Genomic DNA, 12620 nt, shown 5'->3' on the forward strand with positions numbered 1-12620 from the left:
CTAGGAGAGGAATAATACTCAAATTATAGAGCTAATTGTTACTCCTTTGTGTTTCTGTGAAGGGAAGTGCCAGGACCACCTCTAGCAGCTTTGTAGCAAACACATGATCTTGTGGTCTCTGCCCTCTTTCTTCTCGATCTTTTCAGAGCAAGTTGGTCTTTCACATAAGTTGAATGTGGTGATGGTTCATACTAACTCTGTTGGCCAACCTTCTTAAGTGGTTCCTATTTGGGGTCCCAAACCCCATCCCAGGACTGTCCTGGGACCCAGATTTATCTGACTTGAGCCACGACCACATTTCACCAACATTAAAGTTTTATGTGATTTTGAGTTCTTTTCTCCTCTTCCATCAGTTTTATTTTTCTGAAGTCAGGATTACATTGTTGCTCTACAACAGCATTAGCAGACACAGCCCAAGGCGCCCCTCCATTTCCTTATTATTTATGCTTTACATCCTTCCGTCCAGGCAAGACAAAACAATACAATAAACAAGACGAGGCAATGCAGTAAAAGTTCACACTTACTGAGTGGAACCTCATTAAAGCTATAGGCTGATGCAGAGAAAACTGCAAGGGTTAGACTGTCAAGTCCTCTCCAATGCCATGGTATGTCCGTGTCTCCCAATTTATGCAAGTCTGTGTTTTCAGGGAAGTTATTTAAGCCATGTGTTTTTCACACATCTATTTTCTGAAGATTTTACATTGTTATTATTGTTGTGAATGGGGCCTTTAGTCAAGGTAATTTTTGAAGTGGTTTTTGCTTGTCTAGATAAAAGCAGTGATTTGTCTGCTGCTCGGAATCACACTCTGCGAGCTCTTTCTCTTGTCACAGTAATTTTTCAGTAGATTCTCTGGGTGTCCTATGTTTGCAACCACATCTTTGATAAATAATGTTATTTTTTAAAATGGCTCTTTTATCGATGTACTCTGCGCTTTTTGCTCATCTGGTTGCCCAGTGTAATGTGAATTAACAGTGACGTTAGCAGCTACAGGCGTTCACGTACCACAGCTCGTGGGATTAGCCTCCCAGCTCAAGCTATTCAGAAGGATTTGGCTAACTGTTCAATAGATGTGCATAGTTTTAACAATATCATAGGGCATCATCCTTTTATTTCTAGCTTAAAATTTTTTAATTCAAGAATGAATACTGAGTATGAAATATATTTTTGCTTCTATACTGCTGTTATTTTTCTCCTGTGAGCCATAATGTAATGGACTGCAGCCTGGAAACAGCGCTAATTGCTCAGCAGTAATCCTGCTCGGTGTAGTATACAGACCGCATCTCCTTGGTCCACTCATCTCTCTTTAGACCCACTTTTTAACTCCAAGTCTTGGCAGATTCCAGGTGAATATGTGTGTCTAGGAATGTCTACCCCGCCTGTAGCCACCCAGTCACAAATACACACATGTATGTGTAAATACACACACACACACGTCTTTGTGTGTGTGAATATGTTTGTGTATATACTGTCCTTCCCTGAGTGCTCTCAGTTTTGATGAATTCACTGAACAGAGCCAAGGGAGATGAAATGAGACCTGGATTGGGAATCTGACCCTTACACTGTTGCTGGCCATTAGGGAGCTCGCTCTCCGGCTATTTTTTTCCTGAGTCTTTCCTCGTTAAGGTTTTGGAGTCAGCGCTCTGCAAGGGAATACAAGAAGTGGGAGTTATTTGTGACAATGGTCAAGTGGTCCTTGACCTTCATTTCTCCCTGTTGAAAGTGAAGGCCTGTACGTAAGAACTCTGCGACCCTTCTGAGCTGGGGAATCTGGGCGAGGCATCCATGGAGTTGAATCTGAAGCGTTTACCTTACTATGAACACGTGTCTTGGCCGACACATGGAGTCTCAAGGCCAGTTTCTCTGTGCTTTTCAGGAGTACTTTTCTGCCCAGTACATTATGGATGACTTCAAGAGGGACCCTCTGTACATCCTGGACAACAACCATACCCACCTGCTGCTCGTGGACAATGGCTGCCATGGGCACCCCACGGTTGAGGCGAAGCTCCGGAATCAGCTGGAGAAGTACATCTCCGAGCGCACTATTCAAGGTCAGTGTGTAGGACATGGCCGTTGCTCAAGCATGATGAGCCCACCTCATCGGCCCTGACGCCGAGGAGGGGCTGTTATTCCTCTTCTTTACGATAGCAGGAGTGTTCCCGCCAGGGTCCCTGAGCCCTTCCACCTGGGGGAGCGGTGCCTTGTCCCTCTCAGATTTGTCAGGTTAGAAATCCGTTGGCTCTTCTTAACAATAGTTAAGAACAAACCCACCCATGGAGCCAAATCTGGGCTCACGAGGGTAAGAAAGTATGAGAGCCAACACATGGTCTAACGGTTGGATGGTTCGCTTCTGTGAATCTTGTGTATCAGAGAAGCCCCCAGAACATCTGTTTCAAGGGGACAGTGCAGCATTCAGTGACAGCCTGACACTCTCTTCCTGTGTTCAAATGGTGTTGAGATGGGGCCTGTGTGGATCCAGAGTCTCTCATGCTCTCAGGAGGGGCTTGTTGGAGATGTTCTCAGCCTTTCCCTTCCACAATGGGATGTGTGTGTGTGTGTGTGTATGTGTGTGTAGATACAGATGCACAGATATTATACATGATTTATGTGTGCACACATGTGTACATGCGCAGATATCATGCATATGTGTGTGTACAATGATCTGCCTTGAGAGAACATGTACTCATGCTAATTTTTCATCCACGCAAGAAAGCTGGATTGTGCGGGCCTCCCCTGGTGGCGCAGTGGTTGATCACTGGGCTGCAAAGCTGCCCGCAGCCTCTGCAGCGCCGGTTCGATCCCTGGCCACCGGCGAGGGTCCCACATGCACACAGACCTCTTCTGCCGGACCCGCTGCTCCCCTCAGCAGTGTATTTCGTTGGTCGGCCTGTTCTGTTCCCCGCTCTGGCTCTGGTGAATTCTCTCACCCTCCCGTGCTTCTGACTGTATCCAGTGCTTGTACAAATAAATAAATAAGTCTTTAAAAAAAAAAGAAAGCGGGATTGCGCAATTGAGAAGGATAAACTGAACCTAACCTGAGGTATATTAGCCAAAGTAAATCATTCGCAGATTTCACTATGATTTGACCTGACTGGGCCATGCTGCTGCAGGGTTGGGGCACAGACATGCATCCTCTGTGGCCAGTGAGTAGACAGTCAGGACCCCACACCCTGGACTCTGGGCACAGAAGTTTCTGGCCCACCTCTTCCTTGTGGTAGGTGAGTATTTTGAATGAGCCCCCAACATTTTTTGCTTTATGTTTTCCAGATTCCAATTATGGCGGAAAAATCCCCATCGTGTGTTTTGCCCAAGGAGGTGGAAAAGAGACTTTGAAAGTGAGTCTTGGTTTTCTAGAGGCTCAGTTACCGTGTCTACTCCGCACACTTATATGTTCAGGGCTGTGGGGCTCACCTAACCTGGTCTGACTAGTTTCTTTCGATGAAGCAAATAGGGAACATTTTCTCACCCACCATCTTCCCTGACAGGCTGACGTGGGTGAGACCTTGCAGGGTCACGGCTCGCCTGTCCATTCGGTGTTGATGTTGGTCATCAGCCTGACCTTGAGACTTAACCAGCACATACTGGAAAACCATGGCACCCCACCTCTTGGAGAGGTGGTCGCACACTCAGGTTGCCCCCAAGTAGGGGTTCACAGCCCATCTGAGCCCCTCTGTGTGCTCTAGGGCACGCCCATGAAGGGGTGTCAGGCCCTACAGGATTCTGAGACTATGGAGAGTTCCTTGAGTGGTCTGTGCCTGCCATGGGTGACTGAGTGGGAGCTCAGCCTCCTGCCCACCCGCGGAGACTCTGGGGTCACTGAGCTCTCCCTGACATATCTGGGCTGTGGTTTGACTTGTTAAAAAAACCCCCTCGTGACTGCCTTCTGGCCTGATGTGAAGGCTTGAGTGTCACGTTCAAGATATCATTTTTCTAGGAATAAGACATTACTAGGCAGTGATTTTTAACTTTATCTTTTAACTAATTTCCATGTTGACTTGCAATCTCCCACCTCCACCCCCTGTGCCTTCTTAACTCGCAGTCCAGGGTCAGATTATAGGTACATTCCTGCTCATCGCCACTGACCAGCGCAACCCCCGAGTTCCCGGTAACTCCTGATAAAGTTCTGCGAGTCATACCCCAGCATTTCCCTTCACTTGTGCCTGGATCTACCAGGGGGCTCACCCCCTCCTCCACGCGCCGGGCATGTTCACCGAGCCCCTGCGCTGCGGTCTGTTCGGCTACTGTTAAACAGAAGTCATCTGGGGAAGTGAACGATTTTTAAAATGTGACATTGTCAGTGTGCAAAGGCTGGAAGAAACAGCCACGTCAACGAGGAGAGAAGGCGCGAAGCAGGTGGCGGTGGCTGCGTGTCAGCGCTGTCGCATCCTAACTGTAGAATTAGGGTTTCCAGAGAGCTGCGGCCGACCCGGGACTCGCGCCGACGGCATTTCCTGCAGACGTCTGTCCAGACACTTGCACCCGGGACGCGGGCGGAGGGGAGAGGGAGGAGGAGCAGCTGCCGGCCTGGTCTCCCGGCTCCCCGCGCCTCCCTTTGGTCCCCTCTCATCCCACCCCCGCTCCCACCCTGAGTGACCCACACGCACCTTAGTGCAGGTCGCAGGGTGTGGCTGGACCCCAGCACCGAGCCCTCCACTCCCCTGGGATGGCGGCCGCACCCTTGCTGGGGACACCCCCTCGAGAGCCTTTGCCCTGGGCCAGGAGGGAGGGCAGGGGGTTGGGAAGGGGCCTGATCTTGCTGTCAAGTGGCCAGAACTGTTCAAACCTGATTCCCCTCCACGGTGTCTGGTTTCTATGAAGGCAGCACAAGCGTGGGGGTGTTCACCCAGGAAGCAAATGTGTATTTATTTTCTTCCATGAAAGGAGGTTGAGAAGGGAAATGTGTGAGTCAGAGTAATGCAAAATAGGTGAGCGCTGCTCGGACTGTGTTTTCATGCCTCGAAAGCGCGAGCTGTTGACTTCCACCAGCTCTCAAGGCTGTTGAATGTGGCCTGAAGGGGAGTCACTCAAATCTGCAATGCCAGTATTTGGGGAATCGCTTTTATCCAGGGGGCTGGGTTTTTTTTTTTTTTTAAAGATTTATTTATTTATTTATTTATTTATACAAGAACCGGGGTACAGGCAAGATTCATGGGAGGGTGAGAGGATTCACCAGAGGCAGAGCGGGGAACAGAACAGGCAGACGGGCCGAAGACACTGCTGAGGGGAGCAGCGGGCATAACAGGAGAGGTCTGCGCGCCATGCTGGACCCTCGCCAGCCGGCTGGGATACATCCGGTGCTGCAGAGGCTGCGGACAGCTTCACAGCACGGTGCTCAACTGCCTGCGCCACCAGGGGAGGCCCCAGGGGGCTGTTTTAAAGCATTTATTTATGGAAAACCTAAGCTAGTCACATGTGTCCTTATTCTGGAAGGCGCTGCTAGCCCAGGATGCAGTGCCGCCGGCTTTCTCTTTCTAAGGCGGTGGCTAACATCTGGCTTGCTGCCGATTGAAGAGAAAAATGCACAGGAAGCAGAGCAGGGCCGTGTCCACGTGGCCTGGTCACCACTTGCTCGAGAGCCTGGTCCTGAGCCGGGTTCCGCGGGCCACCAGTGTCTCTTCCATCGCCCACTCTGTCCCCTTCTCCAGGCCATCAATACCTCCATCAAGAGCAAAATCCCGTGTGTGGTGGTGGAAGGCTCGGGCCAGATCGCTGACGTGATCGCCAGCCTGGTGGAGATGGAGGACGTCCTGACCTCGTCCATCGTCAAGGAGAAGCTGGTGCGCTTCCTGCCCCGAACGGTGTCCCGGCTGCCAGAGGAGGAGATTGAGAGCTGGATCAAGTGGGTGAGTCTGACGGGGGCCTGCAGGGCCCAGAAAACGCGCCAGGTGCAGGGGAGGGAGGACACCTCACAAGCGGACTCCACCAGCGCCTCTGCGTCTCCGGCATTTTCTTGACAACTTTGGGAGGGACTCACATGATGTTTCTCGCTGGAAACTGGAGCTCATGCATGTGAACTGATCTGCAGAGTCTCTGTCCCCCATAAGGGGCTGACGTGGGTTTAAACTCCCTCTGCCTGTTCGCAGAGCTGGTGTCCTTCTTTTGCACCGTAAGGTCCACCGTGTTTAGCTTCCGTGTTTTGCCTCTCAGGGGCGGATAGGAAGGAAGCCCTTGGTGATGATGATTCTAGTATCTTTAATGGAGAAACTGTTAGGACAGAATAATTGCTTTTCTGTTTTTCTTTTTGTGTGTGTAGAAGAACTGGGGCATAGCCAGAAGTGCGGGGGGCGGGTGGTGGTGAGAGGATTTCCTAGAGACAGAGCGGGGAACAGAACAGGCGGATCCACTGAAATCCACTGCTGAAGGGAGCAGCGGGGAGACAGGAGAGGTTTTTTTTTTAAGATTTATTTATTCATGCATACAAGAGCTGGGATGTAGGCCACAGGTGCAGGGGGTGAGAGGATTCCCCAGAGACAGAGTGGGGAGCAGAACAGGCAGGCTGACTGAAACACACTGCTGAGGGGAGCAGCGGGCGAGTCAGGAGAGGTCTGCTGCACCATGTGGGTTGCTCCCTGCTGGGGATGGAACTCAGGCTGCAGCGGTGATAACACTGAAACTTAGGCCACCAAGGAGGCCCAATAATTGCTTTGCTACGTTAACTGGCCTGTGATGCATTTGGAATCTCTCACCTTTCTCATTATTTTCTCACGAGATCATGTAAGCTTTTGCTTTTCTTGATATTCTGCAAGTGAGTGAAATCGTACTGCATGTGTCTTTCTCCTTTTGACTTATTTCACTTAGCATCTTCCCCTCAAGGCCCACCCATGTTGCTGGCAATGCCATAGCCAGTGTTCACTGAGCAACCTCCCAGGGCAGCTGTGGGCTGCCTCCCGGGTGAGGTGGGCAGCCCACCCCAAACTAGGCTCCCGGTTTCTCAACCTCTCCAGGCCATCCAGGCTCCTGCCGGGACCTGTGCTCTCCTGGTTACCCCCCTGAACCTACTTGTTCCTCAGCTTCTCAAGAAGCTGACCAAGCTACCAGCTAACCTAGAGACCATTCATTTCAAACTCTTTCATCTTTCCACTTACTCAGTTGCTATCTCGTGAGCACACGAGTAGGCTGGGTGCTGAGCAGGGGCTTCAGAAAGAGCAGTGCCACCACAGAAGATGTCCTTGTCCTCCCAGAGAAACCAGAAGCAATGGGAGAGTTCATGCTGAGTGACCACGATAGGACACATTGTAGAATTTCCAGCTGACATGGGTGTCGGGAGGAAAGGTGATGTGGGAACTGGAGGCCATGAGCCGGGGCAGCCTGGCCGGGGTGGGGACCTCTCAGAAGGGAGAAGAGAGATGGGATCCGTGGTCTGCAGGACGGGCTGAGATGGTGATGGTGGCAGCAGCATGTGCAAAGGCCCTGAGGTGTGAGGCAAATATGGCCCACAGGGCAGCGAGGGTCATTATGAACGGATGCTGAGGCTTCTGGAGGCAGCCCGGGAGACCCTCCAGTGCCATTTCAAGGTTTTGGTTTTGTTTAAATGCATTGGAAAACACGGCGAGAATGTAGTCAAATGTATGTTCCAGAAAGCTCTCACGGGCTGTGGAAGGGAGCGGCCTCAGGAGGCAAGTGTATGGGGGAGGAGAGACCGCCTGGGGTCCCCTGCCGTGTCTCTGGGCCCCCCAGTTGGCTGCGTACTCACTGTCTCCTTCTTCCTTTTCATTTCAAAGGAAATGATGTCTCACCCTCTCCCCACGCTGCCACCCCACGTGTGCCCCTGAACCTTGGCGCCTCGGCCCTCCCTGCCTGTCAGTTCCACCTGCATCTCTTTCCTTGTTTGAACCCAGGCTGCGGCTTGCTGAGGGAGGGACCTCCGTTCACACGGCCAGCCCCTCCACGCGCGCCGGCGGCCTCCCCAGCAATTTGATTTAAAAAGGTTTTTTTACATTCAACATTGCAGAACACATTACAGAGCGAAGCTTCACAGAAAAAGCACATGACGGGAAAATCTGAGGGCAACACATCCAAGTCCTCACTTCGCTGCCCTGTCACCAAATCCACTTATGTCCTGTTCACATGGAGCTTTTCCTTCCTTTTCTTCCTGTGGTTTTCTGTTGCCTGTTCTTCATTTACTCACTCATCCAACCACAGAGCACCCAGCACGTGCCAAGCTTTATTTCATGCATGCGTGTACACACACACACACACACACACACACACACACACACGTGTTCCCGGGCAGTGAGGCGCTCAGCTTTTTGGTCTGTGTCTCCTCTAACCAGTGCTTCACTCTCTTTGTGGCCAAGGACTCATGATTCCAATTTAGACATTAGACGTCACAAGTCCCGGCGCTGCGGGCGAGGGATGGTCTGGAGCAGCCCTCCGGGGGGCTTTTTAGATGTTGAAAGATTCAGCCCCCAAAGAGAAGTTTATGCTCCTCATGCCGAAAACCTGCAGACTGGTGACTTTGTTCTCTCGCTGTTGCCAGCTCAAAGAGATTCTCGAGAGTTCTCACCTCTTAACAGTTATTAAAATGGAAGAAGCCGGGGACGAGATCGTGAGCAACGCCATCTCCTTCGCGCTGTACAAAGGTGAGCGAGACCCCGGGGGCTGCTGGGCCTGCTGTCTGCGGGTTTAATGACCAGCATTTATTTTTTTCAACAGCTCCATCTATATCCAATCTTGCACTTAGTGTTGGTTTTCAGAGGTTAGAATGTCTGTTCTAAACCTGCTGGGTTAAGTCTTCTGGGCTGTGTATTTTTAATAGAAGATGAATTTTATGTCATTCCAAAGACTAATCAAATGTGATCAGTGATCTCTCCATGAACGGATGCCAATGCTGGTTCGAGGGGTGATGAAACAATGGACTCTTGTCCCAGAATTCCTCACGCACATTCACACGTGCGTGCCCACACACTCCACACATGTAAATAATTTGCATTCCATTTCAGGGACTTGGGGTCACCTGAAGCTTGTGAATGAGCGTCAGGTTGTCAGTTCCCATCTCTGATCTTTGCTGTCCCATCAGGGTGGCTGTTACCTGAAGAAAATAGATCCTTGGCAGAGGCTGGCCTCCAGAGCTGAGCTGCCAATCCGTGCATGTGAGGGTGCACTGAGGGGTGAAGCCCCAGCCAAGGTGGCTTAAGCATTATCTGTTTGTCAGACTCATTCTTACTGTGCTTGCCAGAAATTTGCATATAAAGATATTTATTAAATGGGATTCTATCTGTGAGCTACACAGAAGCAGGAAATATTAGCACTGGGAAGGGCCAGTGGAACATTGTTATCATGTGACTCTTATTTCATAGATTTAGGTGCAGTATCCATCAGATGAAATATAATATCGATAGATATAAATGTATTTATTTATCTGAATTATGGGAAAATGTCAACATACTGCAGTTACACTATAAAGAAATGAAAAGATACTATCATTGCTTGGATTTATCCTCATCCTGTCCTTTGGGACATCCAGAATCTGGGTAAGAATGGGTGAGAAATACAGTGACATGACAGTTCTGCGTGTTTGACTGCAAGAAGACATGTTAGAAACTCCTCGACCAATGGTTCTGCTAGTTGGCTACACCAATGGTTCTAACTCCTTATTTCTGGCTTTTAGGCGAGTTGACTTTTTCCTGATCTCTCACAGCCTTTAGCACCAACGAACAAGACAAAGATAACTGGAGTGGGCAGCTGAAGCTGCTGCTGGAGTGGAACCAGCTGGAGCTGGCCAGTGACGAGATTTTCACCAATGACCGCCGCTGGGAGGTAAATAAGAAGCCCTCCGGGCGATTTCAGTGCCTGGCTAGACAAGGGCTGGCCCATTTCTGGAGAGGTCTGCAGACTGAGTCGTGGAAGGACTGTCCCTTGTGCCCCTTGTCTGTTCCCTGGGGTTATAGCTTGGGTGGTTGGGTTGTTGTGAATAGAAATAAAAATAAGAGCACCCGTGTAAGTCCCTAGTCATCTACCACTGCCACCCAGAGCTGTAGTTCTTCAGCCTTGATGTAGGGGTGCACAGCTCCTCTGGGGAATGGACGGGCAGGAATTTGGGGGAAATGCATGCACCGCGATTGGAAGGAGGTTTGCAGAAACAGCCTGACCGAAAATCAAGACAGCAGTGCTCGTTTTTGCGTCCTGCCCCTTCTCCCGGGCAACGTCCCCATAACGGAATTGTCAGCAGTAGTGAGATTCATAAGGAAAAATGGGAGCAAGTTGATTGAAGACACACAATGAATGTCTTTGGCTAATAACCACGCTCCGGGTCATCTGAGCACCTCCGACATGGAAGCTATGTGTGCAGCTGGGCCGCGTCCTCTTGGGACACTGGCCTCGCTCACTTTCAGGTCGCATTTGTTAAAAAGCAGCATCCTCTTGGGCATGACTGAAGTGAGGTCGGCCTGAGCAGCTGTCTCGTGGGGGCAGCTACAGCTTGTCACACTCACTGGTACCTGCAAGGCCTCGTGCTTCTCTGTCCCTTCCTGGGCTGATTTCAGTCATGTGGGGGCAGCGAGACTTGGCTTCACCATGTGTGTCTGGAGCTAAATGCGTGTGTTGGTTGGAAAAACAGCAACTGTTGTCCTTCTGTGGTGCAGAAAACACTTCTGGCCCATTGTGCATAACGAAGGGCGAAGGCTTGATTTCTGTTCACATGGGATCAGTTTTAATAATAGAGGCAAATAAAGTAATGGCGGATGGATTTTTAAATTATTCATTCCTTTAGCAAATACTGACTTGTATTTGGTCTTTGCAGTGTAATGAGCCCGATTACACAGGCGAGCCTGCAGTGGGGAAGTAGAATTACAAGTAGATCTCGCTAATTGATTCGTAAGTGAATCCCTGTGCGAAGTGCTCTATCTAAGTGAGGTCAGACGGTGCAAATCGACGTGATCTCAGGCACATATTGAACATGCACTTAATTTTATGAACTCAGCTAGAGAGAGTTAAGGGTGAGGGCAGAATGGTTAAGAGTCTGGAGTCAGGTCAGCCCCTGCGTGTGATTTAACCTTGACAACCTACCTAAGCTTTCTCTGCCTCCATTCCTCATCTGGTTGTAGGGAGAGCTAACAGTGACATTTAAAGATGTTGTGAAATACAGTCATTACTTAAAATTAAATTATTTAGACTTAGAACTAAATCTAATTGATTAAAAACAGATAATAAGCAAGAATCATGACTTTCTAATTATTTTACTGCATTTATGATTAGATGCAGATAAATTATTTATTAGATTTAAATAAATTATTTACTAGATTCAAAGAAATTATTTATTTATTTATTTATTTTTAAAGATTTATTTATTTATGCATACAAGAGCTGGGGCACAGGCCAGAGATGTGGGGGACAAGAGGATCTACCAGAGACTGAGTGGGGAACAGAACAGGCAGATCGATGAAATACACTGCTGAGGGGAGCAGCGGGGAGACAGGAGAGGTCTGCTGCGCCATGTGGGTTTCTCCCTGGCCTGCCGGGGATTGAACTCGTGCTGCAGAAGCTTCGGTTTGCTTCATAGTGCGGTGCTTAACCCCTTGCGCCACCAGGGAGGTCTGAAAGGCAAAAAGATTTAGAAGGAAATGTGGAGCTCTGGGCACAAGACCCTTGCCTTTGGGACTGAGGAGAAGGTGCCCCCTTCCAGGACAGCCACCTCGTCCCCTCCCTTGCTCACCTGGAAGCCCTGGGTGGGAACTCAAGGCAGCCTTGACAATTCCCTCTCTAGGCGGTTGTGTGAGCCCATGAGCCTCGCTAGAAAGTGCTGCCGCTGTCCTGGAGGGCACATGCTCTGGAACCAGGCCCGGTGGGCAGCCGGGGGAGTGCAGGGACACTGGGGGCTGGACAGTTGGGCCCCAGAGCCGCTGCCTCTTGGTTCCCGCTGACGCTTCTTTGTGTTGTCAGAACAGCTGGTTTTCGTTTAAATCTGGATTTTAATGCTGGAAATGTTGATTTTATGAACTTCATCCATGTTGGCCACTGAAGCGTATTGTGAGCGCTGTAACAGGCTGTCGGCGTCGCTTGCAAGGAGCTCTGTTTAGAACGTATCCTAGAGCAGGCGGGGTCTGTAGGCTGCCGCATGGACGCCAGACGGTGTCTGCAGGACACTTGATTTTATTCAAATTCTCAATAAGCTTCTACGGATATGTTTTATTGGGAGCCTAGAAAGGAGATGAAGGTGAACAATAACTGGGGCGGAAGGTCCCGGGAATGTCAAGTAACACAACCTGGCATCTGCTTGGTGGCATGTGGCCTGAGGGCAGCAGGGGCCTGTGGCACAGAGGGGAGAGTTGGCCGGGGCCTGGTTCACATCGGTGCCTGCTGCAGGCCTCGAGAGCGGGCGCGGGCAGCAGGCCTCCCGCACGTGATTCTCCGCGCGGCGCGGGTCATCCCACACGGATGAGTAGCAGGAGAGCCCGTCACGCCCAAGCCCACATCCGACCAGCTTCAAAGAGTCTACCAGGTTGCTTCTGCCACCTAGAAGTTTGACCTACAATCCCACACCCCAGGGAAAGACATTTTCTTTCGAAGCAGAACCGAAGGAGCAGCTGAAGATGCTGTTGTCTTGGGGCTGGGGTGCGGATGTGATGTAGCTGAGAGGGAAACACCTGTGCTTGCTGCGCCGGCCTCGGGTGAGTCCTCTCTC

At 50.4% G+C, this 12620-nt stretch overlaps 1 protein-coding gene across 1 annotated transcript in view; it reads left to right on the plus strand.

Annotated features, from left to right (window-relative positions):
- TRPM8 (transient receptor potential cation channel subfamily M member 8) overlaps nt 1–12620 on the plus strand; it is a 54038-nt gene that overhangs the window by 9162 nt on the left and 32256 nt on the right. Inside the window, exons 6-10 of the mRNA XM_037521939.1 lie at nt 1875–2049; nt 3266–3333; nt 5644–5841; nt 8478–8580; nt 9639–9757. Of these exons, the coding sequence (XP_037377836.1) occupies nt 1875–2049; nt 3266–3333; nt 5644–5841; nt 8478–8580; nt 9639–9757 (663 nt within the window). The remainder of the gene's footprint in view (nt 1–1874; nt 2050–3265; nt 3334–5643; nt 5842–8477; nt 8581–9638; nt 9758–12620) is intronic.

The sequence above is a fragment of the Talpa occidentalis genome, unplaced genomic scaffold (assembly GCF_014898055.3).
Source record: "Talpa occidentalis isolate TD23 unplaced genomic scaffold, MPIMG_talOcc4v2.1 talOcc4.3, whole genome shotgun sequence".
Lineage (NCBI taxonomy): Eukaryota > Metazoa > Chordata > Mammalia > Eulipotyphla > Talpidae > Talpa > Talpa occidentalis.